Source organism: Protopterus annectens, chromosome 4.part0 (genome assembly GCF_019279795.1).
Source record: "Protopterus annectens isolate FY-2018-M chromosome 4.part0, PAN1.0, whole genome shotgun sequence".
Classification (NCBI taxonomy): Eukaryota; Metazoa; Chordata; order Ceratodontiformes; family Protopteridae; genus Protopterus; species Protopterus annectens.
The window spans coordinates 1,402,920,886-1,402,943,122 of NC_056733.1; the positions used below are offsets into that span (position 1 = coordinate 1,402,920,886).

Below are 22,237 nucleotides of genomic sequence, written 5' to 3' on the forward strand. Positions count from 1 at the left end.
GATATTTATTTTAGATGAAAGTGCTCAATAAATATCAGTAGAATGGTACCTGTGCTGAACTGTTGATGTTAAGTTGTCTATCTCGCCTTCATTCTTGCTGGATGGGTTCTCTAAAAGCTCGAGAGTTGGTTCTATATCCCACAATGCTAGAGTTACCTCAGATCTCGTTTGCTGTTGGTTTTCTACCGGCTTCTTGGTAAGTGACTTTCAAGTAAAGTTAGTGTACTTAAACCCCTTTAGTTTTAATTCTAATACTTGTTTCCCTTAGTTTAGTGGAATTCTCTCCCTTTTCTCTCAAAATCCCGTTTTTTTTTTTTTTCTCACAAGAACTTATAAGTTCTTCCCCTTCAGGCCTTCTTTCCCATTCCCTAGTGAGTGTGTGTGTTGTTTCTCTTAATTTAAAACCTTGATAGTTGTTTTATTTTTTGAGTTTAAAATAAGGTAGGGTGTAATCAGGGTGTTTGACTGTGTGTGTGTGATTACACTTTATAAAATGTCTAAAGAATCAAAGGTCTCAGGCTTCAAGAAGTGTGACGTGCTGTCAGAAAATGTCTCTGACAGACGGTCACACTTTTGCACCTGCAGGACTCCTGTGCTGTTTGCCATGGCTTCAGTCCCAGGGTCCTGCAGGAAAAAAAACAAATTGATTCTAAGAGGTTTACTCAAGCCTGAGGACTCCCTTACTGTCTCTTCGGGAAGCCCTCCAAGGCTTCTAGGTCTTCGGCTCCAGCTACTGAGCCGAGACCTAAGGCTACTAAACCTCCATCTACATCGGCTCCGGCTGGAGCCGATGAGTCTCAATCCACAGTTTCTGTGGTTGCTCCGGCTGGAGCCGAGGTGACCAGACTCGGAGCCGACATCTAGGAAGAGGTCTAGGTCACCATCCCTTGGCTCCGTTCATTCGGCTCCAGCATCTCCTCTGCTGTCTGCTCCTCTAGGTCATCGAGGCTGTCAGATCATGACCTTCAGAGGGTAGTGAGTCGACTTCTTAAGTCCGAGGCACTAGCCCAAATGCTTCAGAGCCCGACTCATCAGTCGATGCCTGCCCCTGTCCATCACTATGTTCCTCCTCCGACTCAGTTGAGCTCAGAGCCGGCCGCTTCGAACCGAGACTGTGGGGCTCCATCGTCTGCTCCGATTTCTTCCTTGGAAGAATCTGACTTCCGGCCCGAGGAGGTGAGTGGCATCGGACCATTGTCCGACCCTCCCTCAGCCATCACTGTCGGTGCCGAGGGAGGTTTTAGCTGGGGACCTCTGGCTCTGCCTAACAGGGGTGCGTTCGAGGTCATGCGGAGTGTGTTAGAACCTGGTTCTACCCACAGTTGCCTCAGGTCAAGTCGACTCACTCCCTCATCCCGGACCACAGAGAGCCAGCTCTTCAGGAATCCCATCTCATCCTCTTCGAGGCCTCTCCTGTTTTGGCAGATGAGCCCCTCGGAAGAGAAGTGTAAGAGGAAACACATAGACTCACCTGAGTCCGTCACCTCTGACACAGATTTAGAGGATTCGAGGGTTCCCCGTTCCCCTTCTGAAGATGTCTCCTTTGCAGACATTCTGGAGATCCTTAAGCAGAGGTGGCCAGTCCTCAACCCTTCGGAGGATGAATCTGTGTACCTTGAGGCGTTTGGCTCGTCCTTCCACCTCCTGGGTGTCTCCCCTTGACCCCCTCATGCAGGTGGTAGCAAAAGGCATGGACGGCTCCTGTGGACCCCACTCCCAGGAGACCCTCAAAATTCATAACAGCACCAGCAGATAAACAGTTTTGACAAAAGGAGTTTCTGTGGATGCTATGGTGGGTGCTGCTGCCACTAAGAAGGAACTAGCTGATCCTTCAGTGCCTGTCCATCCACCTAACAAGGAGTCTAGGTCCATGGACAAGCGGATGTTCTCGTCAGCGACATTTGCAGTGCGCTCGCTGAACTACCTATGCCATTTCTTCAAAGGGACTTGATCAAAGAGTGACATGTTGAAGGATCCGGTTTTCAAGATAAGATGAACACTCATCTGGCTACCCTGAACTCCATAGCCAACTCCTCCATGCGCCTCCTCTCTTATGCGGCTGATGGAGCGAGCAGGGCCGCAGGGACAGGTGTGGCCTTAGGCATGCCTGGATGCGGCTATGCAACTGCGGACCCTTTAAAGCGTCTTTCACTAATTCCCCATTCGATGGATCATCTCTTTGGTCCTCAAGTGAAAGAAACCTTGACTAGAGACTGATGGCAAGACTCTTTCTGCCATCTGAGTCCGTTTTCTACTCCTTCTAGGCCTTACCCCAAGGGTCAGAAAAGTGGAAAAATGTGGTTCCAAACAATCTCAAGGGTCTTCGCCTGGCGGTTCCCGCCAGAGGCAGAGGCGGAATAACAATGGTAGACATCGACCTAGAGGCAGGGGGTCAGAACCAGGGCAATCGAAGCCTTCTCTGATAAGCCCTTTCAGCATCCCTGGTGCCCGACTGCCCATCTTCGGAGGCAGTGTCACTGTACCCAGAAGCCTGGCTATCCCTGACTCAAGACAAATGGGTACAGTCCATCATTTCCGAAGGCTATTCCATTCCTTTTCTTCGCATTCCAAACCAATCAAAAAAATCCCTTCCACGCTTCAGGCTGGGAACCAGTCATTTTCAATTCAGGGCCCTGCCCTTTGGTCTCACCACTGCCCCCCGGGTGTTTACCAAATGCATGGCAGTGGTAGCTTCTCACTTGAGACGATGAGTCGGGCTCTGAATCCCGGGTGTTTACCAAATGCATGGCAGTGGTAGCTTCTCACTTGAGACGACAAGGATTCCAGGTGTTTCCATATTTGGACGACTGGCTCCTCACAGCTCCCACCAAGCATCTTCTTCTAATGGCCAGGGATTACACCTTTCGCATTTGTCAAAAGTTAGGCATTTCAATAAATTGCGAAAAGTCTGTTTTCCTTCATAGGCGCAAATCTAGACACAGTCGACATGTCTGCGAGACTAACAGATCAGAGAATAGCAGACATACACAAACTGGTCTCATTCCTCTTCAGCAACAACAGAATCAAAGCCAGGTTAGTTCTGAAAGTGTTGGGAATTATGGCTGCCATACCTCTGCTTCCATTAGCCAGATTCCACATGAGAATCCTTCAATGGATGCTCTTTACACAATGGTCATTCCAGCAACTTCCGATGTCCCACACCATTATGATTACGCAGACATGCAGAAATCATCTCCTGTGGTGGATGTCTTCCCCTCAGCTCTTATTGGGAAGACCCTTTGTTCCTCCTCCGGTTGCTACTCTGACAACGGACGCCTCCCTGATCGGGTGGGGGCATTATCAGGGCAGGACTGTCCAGGGCACATGGCAACCAGGCGAATGCCACTTGCACATAAATGTTCTGGAGATGAGAGCAGTGCTTTTAGCGTTGCAAGCCCTTCAAGACTCTCTTCCTTTGGGAACGATTGCAATCCAGACAGACAACATGTCTGTAGTGTGGTATATCAACAAACAAGGCGGAACCAGGTCCTACCCCTTGTGTCGAGAAGCACTCAGACTGTGGCAATGATTTCTTCTCAGCGGTTTCTGATAGCAACGCACATCCCGGGGAAGTCCAATCAAATCGGACAAGTTGAGCAGAGCTATCCTCATGCCTCACGAGTGGTCTCTGAAAGACTCTGTTGTGAGAGAAATTTTTCTCAAGTGGGGTCAGCCTTGCTGCGACCTTTTTGCTACTCCCCAAAACAGCAAGTGCAGAGATTATTTCACACTATTCCCTTTACCAGGCCAGCCCAGCAGAGGCGCTCTAGTCCAAGTTTGGCCCGGGACTTCTGTATGCATTTCCTCCCTTCCCACTAATCTCTCAAGTGATACAGAAAGCTATCGCTCAGAAGGCCTCGTTGATCCTCATTGCTCCTTATTGGCCTCGACAGGTTTGGTTCCCCTTTCTACATCATTTCCTGTTGGAGCGACCTTGGCATCTGGATTTAGCTCCAGATCTTTTGATCCATCAGTCGGGTCAGTTTCATCGCTCCCTTCCCTCTCTGAACCTCACTGCTTGGTTCCTCCAGTTCCAACCTTAGCCAGGCTTCCTCAATTATCTCACTCTGTTCGAGATATTTTGATAGCTTCCCATAAATCTTCCACTCGAAAGATTTATTTGAGTAAGTGGAAACGCTTCACATATTGGGCTCAAGGAAGGGACATAGATCCTTTCACTGCTTCCATCCAAATGGTCCTTGATTTTCTAGCTGAACTCTTCCATGCAGGTTCATCTCCTTCTACTCTTAAACTTCAATTGGCAGCTATTTCTAATTTTCATGTGGGTATTTCAGAGTCTGCCATAATGTCCCACAAGCTGTGCAAAGCCTTTTTGAAAGGAGTTTTTCTACTCAGACCTCCTATAAGAAATCCTCCTCCTCCTTGGGACTTAAATTTAGTTCTTAGTTCTTTAATTCTTTCCCCTTTCGAACCTGCAGCCTCCTGTTCTTTAAAATTGCTATCATGGAAAACTCTCTTTCTGGTAGCTATTACTTCAGCTAGAAGAGTTTCGGAACTTCATGCACTCAGCTGTCGACCTCCTTATCTGTTGTTCCATAAGGACAGGGTATCACGAACCAACCCGTCCTTTTGCCTAAGGTAGCCTCGACGACTAATCTAAATCAAAGCATTGACCTCCCTGTGTATTTCCAGAATATTCCAATAGGTCTGAACAAAAATTACACTGGCTAGATGTTCATAGTCAGTTAAGGTACTATTTGGATAGAACAAAACAATTCAGAAAATCTGACCAGCTGTTTGTCTCCTATGCAGAAGGCAGGAAGGGACTTTCAGTTTCAAAGGTATCATTATCTAGATGGCTAACATCTCTGATTTCCCTTGTTTATGAAATTAGACACCAAAAGCTGCCTAACAAACCTAAGGCCCATTCCACCAGAGCTTTGGCTACTTCCATAGCCTTCCAAGACAGACTGCCTATTGACACCATTTGTGCAGCGGCTACTTGGGCTACTCCTCACACTTTCATTTCTCATTATAAGTTGGATTTAGCTTCTAGGCATAGAGCTAACTTTGGTTCCACTGTTCTCAGGAGTCTGTTCCGTTAGGCCACCCGGGACAAGGTGCTAGGGTCCCATCCAGCAAGAATGAGATAGACAACTTAACATATAGAAGTTATGTTCTTACCATATTCCATGTTAGTTGTCTTCTTCTCGCCTTCTTCTCCCTCCCTCCTTCCCCTGGCCTGGACAGACCTAGAGGAGTTGTGATTGTGACCTCTCTTTCTACCACCTCTTTACTTAGGCATATGCTGCTGTGCATATTTCCTGAATCAGGATGTAGGTCACCCTTCTTTCTCCCTGTTGTTAGAGGTGGACTCTGTTTATAGTTATTCTGTTACTATTATAAGCTGGGGTTAGCTTACAAACGAGATCTGAGGTAACAGCATTGTGGGATATAAGGGAGCCTCAGGCGGTGGAACCAACTCTCGAGCTTTAGTTATGGTAAGAACATAACTTCTATTTTTCTGCATCATTTTCCTGGTGCGTCTCCAAATGGAAAGGTTTTCCTTCTGGCGTCTTAAACACTTGCAACCACTGGCTGTAGAGGTGCCAGTGGTCTTGTCTTACCAGTGTGAATTAATGAAGAGCGACTTGTCATATTCGTCAGTCAAGATACATCTGTCTGCCATTTTAGCATGTTTACCTACATCTCCTCCCTTGGCTTCCAGGTTGAAAGTCAGACTGTTCCTAAAAGTCATCCTTCACATTAGACCACCAAGGAGACCAGTGCCTCCTCCTTGGGATCTCAGTATTGTTCTGGAAAAACTTACGCTACCCCCCTTTGAATCAGCAGTGTCATTTGCCCTGCAACACTGCACATGGAAAACAGTCCTCCTAGTGACTATTACCTCTGCCAGAAGGGTTTCTGAACTGCAAGCTCTCATGGCATCTTCTCCCTTCACTGTTTTTCATAGGGACAGGGTTTCTCTTAGGAAAAACCCATCCTTCATGTCCAAGGCTGTTAATCTGGTATCCCTGAATCAGACTATCAATCTTCCAACCATTTTTCCCATTTCCCCAATTCTCCATTGAGATGATTCTCCACACCTTGGACGTTCATAGACGACTTGGATACCATCTGTGCAAAACCAAGTCCATCCGCAAGTCTGACAGATTGTTTGTCTCCTATCACCCAAGAGCCATGGGACAACCTGTCAACAATTAAACTGTTTCTTCTTGGATCTCTAAAGCCATTTCTTTCTCCTACTCAGCCAATGGTAAGGCTCTGTCTTCCCTTGTAAGAGCGCATACTATTAAGGCTGTGTCCTCTTCTGGGGCCTTCTTTAAAGTATTGGATAAAGCTTCTATCCTGCAGACCAGCTTGCCTGGTCCTCTGTTCATACCTTTACCAAGCACTACAAATTGGATGTTGTTTCCAAGTCCAGAGCTATTTTCCATAGCTTTGTGGAAAATGTTTCTCCTCCTCCTCCCAATTCCTCCTCTGCATGAGCTTTGGCATGCTTCATGTTATGAATACTGCCGCATATGAATAGAAGAACATAGAATAGTTGTATAAATTCTTACTATAACCATAGATGTCCTTCTCTTCTATATGCTGCAGTATTGCCCCTTCCCCTGATGCTTGCCTGATTCCTGGATGTTCATCGTGTTTCACTGTTGCAGTCATGACTTCAGGATTCTCCCCTGCTGGCAGGCAGCCCTCTGTCGGCCAGAATCTCAAAGTCTGGGTCCGGCATCGGCTGCTCAGAAAAGCTCCCTGACGTCAGAGCACCAGGAGTACAAAGCTGACAGCCGACGCCATGTTCTCCAGTCTTTCTTGCCGTGTGGTTGATAGCAGTTCGCATTTGCCGGTCGGCTGACTCCTGACAATTTTTTCTAAACGACTTCAGTCCGAAGACTGACTTCTCCTACTCAAAGCTAAGTACCCCGTTGGGGAAACTTTTCTTGCTCCAGTCCGATGTCAGAAAAAGTTAATAATTGTATTTCTTGTTGGAAGCAAATACCTCATAAGGATTTTCATTCTTACTGCATTCCTTGCTTAGGCCCTGACCACGACGTAGCTAGTTGTCAGTTTTGTGCTAGATTCAATCAACGTACAATTAAACAAAGGTACGATTTTGCATTTCATTACTTCGGTATGCGTTTTAATTACAAAATGTCATCTGATTCGGTTCCGGCTACCGGAGTTCACAAATGACGCAAGGATAAAGACAGGCCTCCGAGGTCCAAATTGGACGATATTGTACAAGCAGAGCCAGCTTCAGGTTCGGCCGTCATCAGTGAGGTGCTTTTGCAGCCCCTGTCGGCCATTTCGGAACCGATGGCCGAAACGGACTCCCACGAGGAGCCAACTAGGCCTTTGAATATTTCTGTTGCAGGACCTTTGGACAACGCTCCTTTGGATGGGTCCGGAGACGCTGTGCAGGTACCGGCTTCCGAAGGGGTTTTCAGGCCTACTCATCTTCTAATAAAGGCAAAGGCAAAGACTCCTTCCAAATCAAAGACTACAGCCCAGACCTCTTCTGCTCCAGCACCCAAGTCTCAGAAACAATTACTTAAGATGGCGGAGGACTTTCTTACCATGATCAGGGGTTCAGATCCCCCTCCAGATAAAAGGCCAAGGCAGGAAGTGTATTATGACTCCTCTGATCAGGCTTCTGTTTTTTCAGTTTCTTCTTCTGACCAGGAATATTCTTTCCCTCCTTATGAGGATTCTGATGCTGAGGAATCCATTCCTTCAGCTTCTCCCCTTGAGGAATTCTCTTTTGGGGAAACTTTACATGAAATGAGGGAACATTTTCACTGGGAAGGACAGGAGTACTTGGAATCTAAGAAAAGACTTAGGGATTTTCTTCTTTTTCCCCAACATAGACCCCTGGCTATCCCCCCTATTTTGGATATTGTGGATGATGCTTTTTCAGAGGCTAACTTAACTCCTGACTCTCCAGCTCCTGTTAAGCCAGACAGATATTATAGGGATGTCCTTCAAGGATGCATCTGCAGTCCTAACATATGGGTTGTCCTGCCTCAGGCAGCCCTTCGGTCGGCCGGATTCCAAAGTCTGGGTCTGGCCTCGGCTGATGTCGCACTTCACCCGACATCATAGCTGCTGTGAATTGGGTATAAAGGCATCAGCCGACGCCATTTTCCTCAGTCTTTCTTGCCCGGTGCCGAAGCAGAAGCTGTTCGCAAGTGCTGGTCGGTCAGATCCAGAGATTTCTACTACCGAAGACTTCTAAAAGCTAAGTACCCGTTGGGGACTCTTTCTTGCCTCAGCCGATGTCAGAAAAAGTAAATAATTGTTTAACTTGTGGGAAACAAATACCTCATAAGGATTTCCACTCTTACTGCCTTCCTTGCTTAGGCCCAGACCACGACGTATCAGCTTGTCTAGCCTGTGCTTCCTTCAACCGACGGACACTTAGTCGTCGGTCGGGTTTTGTAGAGGAGTTTTTTGGTCCCGCTTTTGCTTACAAAATGCCGTCGGAGACTCCGACTTCACAATTAGCTAAAAGCGTAAGGAAAAGGACCGACACTGGCGACGGTTTTCGAAACCACGGTTAAGCCAACCGAGTGTCTCGGTTTCGCTGAAACCGAGTCCTCGGTTCTTCCTTCAGCCGAAGCATGCCTCCGATAGCCGAGGCCTCACAGCATGGCTGAATCTGCTACTGAAATAACCCCTGCTGTAGCAGCCACCCAGGATTTATCAGATACTATTCCTTTAGACATATCTACTCCTGCATGTGGAGCTACTAGGCCCCCTGCATCTATGTCTATCAAGGCTTTTTCTAGGGCTAAAGCAGCTAAATCTTCTAAGGCCTTGCATGCTAAAACCCCCTCACACAGGCCTACCTCTAGTTCCCAAATGCTCAGCCTGGCTGAGGATCTCATTTCTTTGATCAGGGGATCCCAACCTCACCCAAACAGGGCCTCTCAACCCCCTCCAGAGAAGAGGCCTAGAGCAGAGCCCCCGGATCCTGTTTCTACAGACTATTCCTCGGATGATTCAGAAAACTCAGATCCTCCAGAAGGCCCATATTCTCCTTATGAGGCTTCTGATGCAGAAGACTCCATTCCTTCTGCCTCTCCTCTTGAGGAATTTTCTTTTGGGGAAACCTTACATGCTATGAGAGAGCATTTTCAGTGGCAGGGCCAGGATTTTTCAGATTCAAGGAAAAGGCTAAGGACCTTTTTACATTTACCACAGCATAGGCCTTTAGCCATTCCTCCAGTACTTACAGTTGTTGATGATGCATATAATGATGCTTGTACTGCCCCTGACTCTCTTCCCCCGGCCCCTGCCAAGCCCGACAGATATTACAGGGTCCCGGACACACACTTTCACTTGTATAAGGCTCCTATTGCAGATCCTGAAACCATTTCACAGGGCCCCAAAGCTGTAGCAGCTGCCTCTGCCAAAAACCCCCTCCCCTCTGAAAGAGAATCTAGAGCATTAAAGAGATGGGGTAAAAAAGTTTATACTTCTGCTACTCTTTCGGCTAGGCCTTAAACTGTCAATTCCACATGATTCAGTATCAGGAATTTTTGTTAGACCAGCTAAATAAAAAACTGTCCTCTCCTGAACCTATAGACCGTAAGTCCCTTCAGGATTTGGTATATAACACTCAGCAGGTCAGTAATCATTCCTTAAAATGCGGCTATGATGCACTGGAGGCTTCCTTTAGATCAGCTATGACTGGAACAGTGATTAGAAGGCATGCACGGTTAAAAGAGCAACCCTTACCAGACCATGTAAAGTCAAAGCTTCTAGATGCTCCCATGGAGAAACAAAGTTTGTTTGCCTCCCCTGCACAGCAAGTACTAAAGAAGGTGGAAGAAAAAGCAAAATCGGTCCAAACAGTCAAGGATTTCTTACAGGTCCAGCCTCCGAGGTTTAGTAGAAATTGGCCTTCGAAGAATTGGTCCTTTCCAGACACCTCCAGAGCACAGAGAGGCAGAAATAGGCACCCAAGAGGCAGAGGTCAATCCAGAGGTGCCTACAGGGGACGTCAGTGGCAGCCTAACAACCAGAGAAGTACTGCCACAGATCCAGCTACGACCACTTCCACAGGACAGGCACAATGACTTGGCTCTGATACCTACCAGGGAACAACTGGAAGCACCCTTAGGCGGAAGCTAGCCTTATTTTCCGTAAACTGGCATTACATTACAGGAGACAAATGGATTTTACAGACAATAGACAAAGGCTACAGGTTTCACTTCCACACTCTCCCAAAAAAGAGAGGGAAGCCAAACCTACCACCAAACCAAAAAACAAACGCTCTAGAACAAATCAACCATCTACTAAGGATGAGAGCTATAGAAAAGGTACCTCCTATGGAACAAGGGCAAGGATTTTACTCCAGACTTTTCCTGGTACCAAGAAAAGAAAACCAATGGAGGCCTATTCTCGACCTGTCCGCTCTGAACACATATCTCATTGTTCCAAAATTCAAAATGCTGACCCTACAGCAACTCCTTCCCATGCTGGGCAAGGAGTCTTGGCTGGTGGCTCTAGATCTCAAGGAGGCATACCTGCACGTCCCTATACGACCAGATTGCAGAAGATACCTCAGATTTCTTGCAGGACCAGAGCATTATCAATTCTCAGCATTGCCCTTTGGCTTATCTACTGCACCCAGAGTATTCACGAAATGCCTGGCATCAGTAATTGCTCATTGCAGGCTTCAGGGAATTCAGATTTATCCATACCTGGGCGACTGCCTAATACAAGCGGACAACAAGACCAAATTAACAAAAGATTTGGAAAAGGTTATACAACTACTGCAAGCCCTGGGATACACAGTCAACATGAAAGTCAAGGCTGGTACCATCCCAAAGGATAACATTCTTGGGTGCAGAACTGGACACATCAAATCAGATGGCATTTCTCACAGCAGAAAAGCAAAAGCAACTACCACTCTATTTCATGGCATTAACAACACAGAACCAGCTTACAGCAAGGAAAGTCCTGCAAGCCCTGGGTTACATGGCATCCTGCATAATATTGATTCCACATGCCAGGCTGCATATGAGAAAGTTGCAATGGTACCTAAGGAATGTATGGTCTCAACACAAGCACAGTCTAGAAGCCCAGATTCCAATAATACCATGCCTGAAACAAGAATTCCTATGCTGGGCTCAGGCCTGTCAGTTGAACAGAGGACTGCCTTTCCGCAAACCTCACCCAAGCCAGACTATCACCACGGACGCCTCAGACCTAGGCTGGGGGGCACACATGGCGGGCAAGTGTATACAAGGTCTATGGACACAAGACCAGCTGAACCTACACATAAATCAAAAAGAGATGCTGGCAGTGAAACAGGCACTTCAGACATTCAGACCTTTTCTTCAACAGGGTCATTTGCTGATAAGGACGGACAACACCACAGTCATGTGGTATATCAACAAACAGGGAGGCACGCACTCATACCCTCTATGCCAGATGGCAATGGACCTGTGGAATGTGGCCCTGAACCTCAACATTCAACTCCAGGCCAAATTTGTGCCAGGAAAAGAAAATATACTAGCAGACACCTTAAGCAGAACTACCACGGATGCCCACGAATGGATGCTGCATCCGGACATCTTCAAAGCCATTACAATGAAATGGGGACTACCAGAAATAGACCTGTTCGCATCCCCACACAACCATCAATTGAGGAAATTCTGCACAAGGACATACCACCCACTTGCTTGGAAGGTGGACTCCCTATCCTTCAGTTGGGAAAACCTGACAGCATATGCATTCCCGCCTCTTCCTTTGATGCACAAAGTGGCTATTGAAGATCAAAGAAGATCACCCAAGGATCATCCTGATAGCTCCAGACTGGCCGAGGCAGCATTGGTACCCGCTACTGAGGAGCATGTCTCGGACACACGCATGGCCTCTACCTCTAGTTCCTTTACTGCTAACACAGAACAACTACAAGATCCTACATCCAAACTTGAAAACACTACAGCTAGCTGCTTGGAATATTACATAAAGCAAAATAACCCAGATTTATCTCAGAGGGTTAAAGACATTATCCTGGAGGCTCGCAGACCCTCCACAAGGAAGACTTATTCAGCCAAATGGAAAAGATACCTCATTTGGAGTGCAGCAAAAGGAGAAAATGTATCATTAGCAAACATAGCTAACATCCTGGAATACTTAGCAGAACTTTTCCACAATGGCCTGTCTTACTCCTCCATTAAGATTCATGCATCACCAATTTCAGCAGAATACAACATGGATCCTCCAGTCTTCTCTCATCCTCTACTCAGGCAGTTTCTGAGAGGAATTAAAAATGTAAAGCCTCCAAGGAAGCCACATTTGCCTACATGGGACCTTAACTTTGTGTTGGAAAAGTTAACACTTCCCCCTTTCGAACCAGCAGCAACAGCAGAATTACAATTCTTATCTTGGAAAACTGCTTTCCTGCTTGCAATCACTTCAGCAAGAAGAGTTTCTGAATTACAGGCATTAATGGCAGTACAGCCCTTTCTTATCTTCCATCAGGATAGAGTGTCCTTGAGAACTAACCCTACTTTTATGCCAAAAGTGGTCTCCAGGGTATCATTGAACCAAGCAATCCATCTACCAACATTCTTCCCCAACCCACAGAACAGGGGGGAAAGACTACTACATACCTTGGATGTGCACAGGCAATTGCGCTACTATCTGGACAGAACCAAGACCAACAGAAAAACTGACCAGCTTCTGGTAGCTTATGCAACAGGAATGGAAGGAAGAGCAATTTCAAAACAGAACATCTCAAAATGGATAGGAAATTGCATTAGATTTTGTTACTCTTTTCATGGAAAGACATCTCCAGAAAACATCAGACCTCACTCCACAAGGGCTACAGCCACTACTACAGCTTTCCTACGAGGAGTGGCTACCAAAGACATTTTAGAAGCTGCTACTTGGAGCTCCGTGCATACATTTGCCAAGCATTATAATCTACCTTTATACTCCAGATCCCAAGCAGGTTTTGCAACTGCTGTTTTGCAAGGGATCTTAGCTACACCATAATCATCTTAGTGCCTCCTCTCCCAGTTTGGCTATGGTATTCTACCCATATGTTAGGACTGCAGATGCATCCTTGAAGGACATAGTACAGTTTTGTACCTACCATAAATGTAGATGTCCGAGAGGTATGCATCTGCAGTCAGGATTACCCACCCTCCTTCCCCTCTGTGGTACTCTCTAGGGTATTTGCCCATCTTGTAGCTAGCTGGGGGAATCTATTATGGTGTATTTGTTTGTATATATGTATATACATGTTTATATTGTTTGCTCTCTACTGTTTGGAATCATTTACATTTATCCAAATTTAGCCTTCCTAGAGGGCACCTGGCATCTGGGGCAAGAAACACTGAGGAAAATGGCGTCGGCTGATGCCTTTATACCCAATTCACAGCAGCTATGACATCGGGTGAAGTGCAACATCAGCCGAGGCCAGACCCAGACGTTGGAATCCGGCCGACCGAAGGGCTGCCTGAGGCAGGACAACCCATATGTTAGGACTGCAGATGCATACCTCTCGGACATCTACATTTATGGTAGGTACAAAACTGTACTTTCCTGATTCCCACCAGTGTTTATACAAGAATCCTACTGCTGATCCTGAAACCATTTCTCAGGGTCCTAAGGGGTTAAGGCCGTTACTGCTAAAACCCCATTTCCACTGAGAAGGATTCCAGATCTTTAGAAAGATGGGGCAAAAAAGTGTACACTTCTGCTACTTTATCTATTAGGGCTTTAAACTGTCAATTTCATATGCTGAAATACCAGCAATTTCTTCTGTTTTGAAACAAAAGCTAACTACCATTTCCGCCTATGCAGATGATAAGGAATTACATGATTTAATGCATGCCACTGAACAAGTTGGGAAGCATGGTTTACACTGTGGAATTGATGCCTTGGAGGCTTCTTGTATGGCTGCTGCCTCTGGTACAGTCATTAGAAGGCATGCTTGGTTAAAGGAACAAAATTTGCCAGATCAAGTAAAAGCTAAGTTATTGGATGCTCCTGTTGAGCATAATGTTTTGTTTGGACCCAAGGCTGAAGAGGTGATAAAGAAGATGGGAGGACAAGGCAAAATCCGTGCAAACGGTTAAAGATTTCTTGCAAGTACAGCCACCCAGATTTAGTAGGAATTGGCCTACAAAAAATTGGTCCTTTCCCAATTCAGACAGGCCTCAGAGGGGTAGATACAGACGCTCCCGAGGAAGGCCTCAAACGCAAGCCTCTTCTGGACCAAGACAGTGAACTGCTTCCACCCCTAGGGGAGGAGAGGACAGGTCGCAAGCTCATAGAAAACAGGCTCAATGACTCCCTCTGTTGGGCTGCAGGAAATTCTTGCCTGCAAGCCCCTCTCAGAGGAAAACTTTCTCTTTTTCACCTAAATTGGACTCGTATAACCCAAGACAAGTGGGTTCTGAATGTTGTTTCAAGAGGTTACAAATTCCATTTTCATACCCTACCAAGACCAAGCGGATGGCCGGATCTTCCAAAACATCGATGGTTAGAGGTCTTAAACCAGGTGGAAACTCTCTTGGCTATGAAAGCCATAGAACTGATTCCACTTCAGAGATGGGACGAGGTTTTTACTCAAGGCTCTTTCTAGTCCCCAGAAAGCAAAATTCATAGAGACCCATTCTGGATCTGTCAGTCTTGAACACCTTTCTTGAAATACCAAAATTCAAGATGCTTACTCTACAGCAGCTACTTCCAATGCTGACCAAAAATGCATGGATGGTAACTCTGGATTTAAAGGAGGCATATTTACACATTCCCATCAGGCAGGAATGCAGAAAATACCTCAGGTTCAAGGCTGGATCGAGGCACTATCAATTCTCTGCACTGCCCTTTGGATTGTCTACTGCACCCAGGGTCTTCACCAAATGCCTGGCTCCAGTAGTAGCTTTTTGCAGACTCAAGGGAATTCAAATTTACCCTTATCTGGACAACTGTTTTATTCAGGCAGACAGCAAGGATGTCTTACTCCAGCATCTAGAATTTGTTCAAAATCTTCTCAAGTTCCTGGGATTCGCTGTAAACATATAAAAAAGTCAAATTTGATACCCACACAACAGATAACCTTTCTGGGTGCTCTTCTAAACACAACAACCCAGATGACATTTCTGACATCCGAAAAACAATTACAGCTGGCTTCAACTTTCGAAACCTTGGCAAGTTTGACTCGGCTATTTGCAAGGAAATTCCTGCAGGCTTTGGGTTACATGGCCTCCTGCATCCTTCTCGTACCATATGCAAGACTACATATGAGGAAAATACAGTGGTACCTAATAAGTGTATGGTCTCAGCATTGCCACAGTTTAGACATACAGATCACCGTCTTGCCTTGTCTTCAAAAGGAATTCCTTTAGTGGTCCAAGGCATGTACTCTAAACATAGGAAAACCTTTCAGTCTGCCTCCAGCCACTCAGATACTAACCACGGATGCTTCAGATTATGCATGGGGAGCCCATTTTCAGGGCAACTGTCTGCAGGGCCTTTGGACAAAGGATCAAAAGCACCTGCATATCAATTTAAAGGAAATGTTAGCCGTTCAGAACGCACTCTGGGCTTTCAGGAATCTTCTACAACCAGGACAGCTACTGATACGGACGGACAACACCACAGTTATGTGGTACATAAACAAGCAAGGGGGATCTCATTCCTATCCCCTTTGCAGACTAGCCATGAATCTATGGAAAACAGCTCTAGCTTGCAAACTGGACCTTCAAGCTCAGTTTCTACCAGGGAAGCAAAACTGCCTGGCAGACAGTCTGAGCAGAAACCTGTCAGACCCACACGAATGGATGCTGGACACCGAAATATTCAGGATGATTTCAGCAGTCTGGGGATGTCCTCACATAGACCTCTTTGCATCCCACCTCAATCATCAACTACAGATTTTTTGCACCAGGACATTCCACGAACTAGCTTGGAAAGTGGATGCACTATCATTCAGTTGGAGAAACCTCTCGGGGTATGCCTTCCCGCCTCTACCTCTTCTTCCACGGGTGTTATTAAAGATCAAACAGGACAAGCCCAAAATGATAATTTTGCTGGCCCCAAATTGGCCTCGACAGTTTTGGTACCCTACACTGAAAAACCTTTGTCTGGAGCCCCCTTGGGTATTACCACAGACTTCCGAACCTTCTGTCCCATCACCAGGGTCAGGTTCTGTACTCCCATGTCAAAACACTCAGCCTGGCGGCCTGGTTAATCCAGATCTTTGATTCATTCTCTCCTACCCAAGCAGGTTATGGATGTCATTTTAGAAGCTAGACGTCCTAGCACTAGAAAATCTTATGCAGGAAAATGGAAAAGATTTTGCTCCTGGATGCAGGCTCAGGATTCTGATCCTCTTATTCCTAACATTCCTCTGATTTTACTTTACCTGACAGACCTCTTACATAAGGGTCTCTCTTTCTCTTCCATAAAGATCTATGCCTCTGCTATTTCTGCTCATTGTAATACAGACCCTCCAATCTTTTCCCATCAGCTCATGAGACAGTTTCTCAGAGGAGCTAAGAACTTAAGGCCCCCTAGATCTCCACCCATTCCTGCTTGGGATCTCAACTATGTTTTGGAAAAACTCACCTTACCTCCTTTTGAGCCTGCTGCCACATCTGACATCAAGTTTTTATCTTGGAAGACAGCCATCCTGTTAGCTCTTACCTCTGCCAGGAGAGTTTCGGAGTTGCAAGCTCTCATGGCTGTGGAACCTTATATTATTTTTCATCAAGACAGGGTGCCTTTAAGGACTAATCCTACTTTCATGCCTAAGGTGGTTTCCAAAGTGGCTTTAAATCAAACTATTCACTTGCCAACTTTTTTCCCCAGTCCTCAAAATAAGGGGGAAAGGATCTTGCATTCCTTGGATGTACACAGACAACTACATTTTTACCTGGACAGAACCAAGGACATCAGGAAATCGGAGCAATTGTTTGTCTCTTATGCTTCATGTTCCCAAGGTAAAGCCATTTAAAAACAGACCATTTCTAAATAGATTGCTCATGGAATCAGATTTTGCTATTCACACCATGGAAAGCAAATCCCAGGGAGTATAAGGACTCACTCTACCAGAGCTGCTGCCACTTCAGCTGCCTTTCTCAGGGGAGTTCCTACCGAAGACATTTTGGAAGCTGCAACTTGGAGTTCAGTGCATACTTTTTCCAAGCACTACAATCTACCTCTCTACTCTGTCTAGGGCAGGCTTTGCTTCTGCTGTCTTGCAGGGCCTTTTAGCCGCCCCCTCTACTTTATGACCACCTCCCTTTTATTCTGCTTTGGGATTCAACCCTACAGTCATGACTGCAGCAGTGAAACACGATGAACATAGTACAGTTGTGTACACTTACCATAAATGTAGATGTTCGAGTGTCTTCACTGTTGCAGTCTGGGTTACCCTCCCTCTTGTCCCCTCTTATTTTTTCTTTTGTGTGGTTCCCTTCTTCACCCTTCTTTGAGGTGTATTTGCAAAGGGTATGGGATCTTGCTCATTTTGGAACACCTGACATCTGGGGCAAGACAAACTGGAGAACATGGCGTCGGCTGTCAACTTTGTACTCCTGGCACTCTGACGTCAGGGAGCTTTTCTGAGCAGCCGACGCCGGACCCAGACTTTGGGATTCTGGCCGACCGAGGACTGCCTGCCGGCAGGGGAGAACCCTACAGTCATGACTGCAACAGTGAAGACACTCGAACATCTACATTTTATGGTAAGTGTACACAACTGTACTTTACATGTTGCTCACCTTTATCAGGCTGGTGTTTTGCGGCATTCAGTTCTGATGTAGGTACGTGCTGCCATTCACTTTATACCCGATGTCTCTTTATAGCCGATGTACTCCAAGTGATGTGCACCATCGCCCGTACCTAACAGTAGCATTTAGACTTTGGTATACTGGCCGGACTAACTAGTCAGCTGGAGGCAACTAGTCAGCTGGAGGCAGACTCCATGTTATGAATACTGCAGCATATAGAAGAGAAGGACATCTATGGTGATAAGATTTTACACAACTTTTCTTTCTTTTGTATAGTGTTTGTTTTCTTTTATATGCCTATATGGTGTACCTATTGTTTTAAGTGATAATGTAATAAAGGTGTTTAAAAAAGATCACGTGTTTTAAGTATTCTGTAGTTTAGAAACAGTATGCACATTCTTTCATGCACTGAACTACATTTTACAAGTGATGAGAATTCTGTCATAGAAGACATCACATCATTTAAATGTATTGCATGCAATAGGCATTATATGGTGGTACCTAATAAGCAAAGTTGCCTCTTCAAGGATATAACTTGCTGGAGCACATGATCATTTGTAACATATTCTTAGAATTGTTTTCTTGGTATCTCCAGATTGTTAATATGTCCTGCTGTCATTTCAGCTCGCAGAGTGTGGAAGAACTACCTCCCAGCTATCAATGGTATTGTTTTCCTCGTGGATTGTACAGACCACGAAAGACTGGTGGAATCAAAGATGGAACTTGATGTAAGTAGATGAAGGGGCATTTAGTCTGCTTTAAATTATTCATTTTCATAAAAATTTCAGATTGTACTTGACAGGATTATTGTCTGTTTATCTTGGTTATAACTGGGAAAAGGGCATGTGCTGGTAAAGCCCATCTTGTCCATTTCCTTAAGTTGTTCAGATCACAATCCATTAGCTTTTAACATTTGTGATATGATTTATAGGTACCAGCTGAGGTAACTAGACCTTGTGCCACAGTTACTCTGGGTGACAGGTATTTGTCACAGTTCATGGAGTCACAAATATATGTAGAACAGTCTTGTATTTTCTTAAGAAAGAACAAGACAGGCTTTACACTCCCTTTCAGTAGTCTGTTTCTCTGAGGTTTAATAAACTTTGAGTAAAAGTAATAAAATAAGGGAGTGTGGAGGACTGAAGTCTCCAATATCAGGAGTGCTGGCGAACATACCCTACAAAAAGTTTGTGTGTGTGAGAGAGACAGAGGTACTTGTTAGCATTATGATGAGCTTGAGTAGATGTGGTACAAGCATGTGTGCATCTTCAAATTTGTGTATGAATTGTTGCCATTCAAGTTTGGATGTATTGAGAAGATTTATTAGAACTAGACCAATAAAGCTTTAATAATTCAAATTCTACTTGAGAAACAGTAACCAAACTGACTTTATTATGAATAGTCATAAATGTATACAATGTTAACCTAGGTTTTGTCCTACCATCAGGGCTTCTTCAGAACAATTAAACACATTTAATACATCCATTTAAATACCCACCCATTCTACCTTTAATCCAATAAAAATCACATTCCCATTTCATGAACACTTAGAAACAATGCATAAAAGCAAACTACCACATAATAAAACCACTGTCATTGAAATTACTAGACTAATATTCAACAATTACAATACAAAACTAAATAATGCATGCATACCTACGTAATTTTTTTAAAAATGTTAAAATATTAAAAATATTGTGGTTAATATATTGTTAGGTGTTACAATTAGCTGCAAAAAAAAAAAAAAAAAAATGAAATATATATATATTTCATCTACCCAAAAGATGTTTAAGTTTCAAAATTGGAGCAATGCTGATGGCATCATTGATGCCCGGGAAATGGTGTGCATCTAACCTTAGCTGCCATTTTAATTCACTTATGTCAAGAGGCACATCCAAAATTTTACCTTGGGGATCTGATCTAATGTGCTGAATAACACAGAATTTAAATCTGTGTTCCGGATGTTCACAAATATGTCTAGCTAAAGCATTGACCACCCTAGAATGTTGAATATCCAGCTGATGTGCATTAACTTGGTCTCTAAAACGCCTAGACGTTTTTCCTACATAAAATGCAGGACAAAAGTCACACTTAGCTGTATACACCACATTTTGGGTTTGACAGTTAAAATGCCTGCTTATAAAGATGGTGTTGGCATTAATCCTAATGTTGGGTCCTATTTCTAATATAAACTTACAAGTTTTGCATCTACTATATTTGAAATTCCCAAAAGGTCTACCAGTGACTGCAGGTTTACCCTTCAGACCATTTTCCATAATTTCTTTAAATGATCTGTCCTTTCTAAAGACCATTTTTGGCTTCACCAGAAACAATGAATAACCCTGAAGATTTTAGAGAGGAGGGAGATGGCCTTGACAGTGAACTTCATCTGTCCCCTCCCTGTTGGCTTATGATACAGACTGTAAGGATACCTTGGCCTGTCACTGTCACCCAGGTAGAAAATCATTTTGGATATTTTGTCTGAAGTGAGAGAATGAATTGAGTAGAAAGCTTAGTAGCTCTGGTTCTTAGAAATGAGCTGTAAAGCTTTTAGGGTTTAACCCTCCAAATCATGTTGCCATTCTTGTAGTCCAAGAGGCCCTCCTGGAACTCTGAGACAAACTCCTTGGAGCTAGACTTCTAGCCTCACTCTCCCAAGAGGCCCAACCAATTTTACAGAGTGCAGGCTCCCTGTAAGTTCTTTTATAAGAATCTTACTGCATACCCAGATATATAAAAAGAGATTGACCCCAGGTCATAATACACTTCAAATAATGGTGGCGAGCAGGCTTTACATCCCACTGGAAACGATCTATCCACACTAGAAGAAATTCTGCATTGGCTACATTGTAGCATATATAAAGAAACTCTAGCCTCAGGTTTTCTAAATATTGATTGGAAACAGACAAGCCTAAATTCCTGAGACCTGAATGTATTGTCTTTCAACTAGTAAATGATGCCACCTAAGCACACAAAAACTCAAACAGGGAAAAGCACACAAAACTGGATCCTCAAAAATAATCCTGGTAATATTAATGCTAGTGGAATCCTATCTGACACTGCCAGTGACCAATTTACTATTTGCATTGACAGGCAGCAGCTCAGCATTAATCAGCAAGTGACCTACAAACAAGTCCATAACCAAAGAAATTTCAATTCAAAACTATATCTCTACCTTAAAAGAACATAGGTGGAACTCCCTAAAAACACTGTCACTAGACAAGGCAGTCCTTTATTTCAACCAAATTTTCTGAAATATACTTAATCTGGCACTACTAAGAACAAAAAGAGTTAGAGCAATACCTGCACATTGCCTAACAAGATGCACAAAGCAACTCCTAGTAATAAGGGATCATGCATGGAAAACAAAACAAAACAAAACCTATCATCTCTACAAGGCTATAGATCTCTAAGGAACCTGGCTAAATAAATATACTTGATGACAAAAAAAATTTGAAAACCTACGAAACACAAGTCAAAACAATCCTAAACTCTTCTGCCAATCCATAAAACAGCTGCTTACACAGGGACAAATCTCAACTCCCTCTCCAGCAACAAATAGCCCAGAGAATATAGCAACATAATTCAACACACACAACTTCATAAACTCAATCTTGTCTCTCGCCAAACAAAAACGTCTCAACTGTCAATATCTCAGAACCCCAAACTTAACAATACACAGTTCATACTCAATACCATCTCCACCACGACAATAAGAAATACTTACAAAATTTGAAACATACCACCCTAGCTACTGACAGATTGCCACAAGAATATCTAAAAATAGCAGAAGACATAGCATTCCCTATCTCTGTTCTACTCAGTAGAGCTGTAAAAGAAAACTGGCTCACTAATATCTAGAAAATGTCATGCGTCATACCCCTCTTCATAAAGATGGTGACCCTACTGACCTAACTATCTGCTGACCAGTTGCCATCCTCTCAATCCAATTTAACATCCTAGAAAAATGTATACACTCCCAACTTAAATACCTAAATGACTAGAACAACTCTCCCACTCAACACGACCTCCGACCTTATCATAGTAGTACAACTGCCCTCCTCACCTTTGCCAACACTGTCAATGAACTTGGAAATAATAGCAAACTGGTCTAACTATCTACATTAATCTATCAAAAACAACTTCATGAACTTGCTTCTTTAAATGTCAGTGCTCAAATTCTAACTTGGTTTGACAGATATCTAATAGGAAACGAGCTGTTAAATGGCACCAATACTACAGTTTTCTACCAGTCTGCATTTCTGTGATCAGTTCTAAGACCCCTTTAATATCTTGTTAACAATATACATTTCCACCTCCATTCCAAACAGATAACCGTAGTATAACCGTAGTACAATGTCCAGATGATGCTGCACTCATTTGTTCTGCTCAGATGCTATCCTCCCTGCAAAGCATCATCCAACAAGCCTCATCCACCACATTGTAGCTAAATAACTTGGACCTATTCATAAACCCCCAAAAGACAAAAC

General features: G+C 44.3%; 1 protein-coding gene across 2 annotated transcripts in view; it reads left to right on the forward strand.

The window, feature by feature from the left end:
- The window catches only part of SAR1B (secretion associated Ras related GTPase 1B), a 654,985-nt gene that overhangs the window by 491,132 nt on the left and 141,616 nt on the right, over positions 1-22,237 (forward strand). For both annotated transcript variants that reach the window (XM_044069235.1, XM_044069236.1), the window contains exon 5: positions 18,372-18,475. In XM_044069235.1, the coding sequence (XP_043925170.1) occupies positions 18,372-18,475 (104 nt within the window). The remainder of the gene's footprint in view (positions 1-18,371; positions 18,476-22,237) is intronic.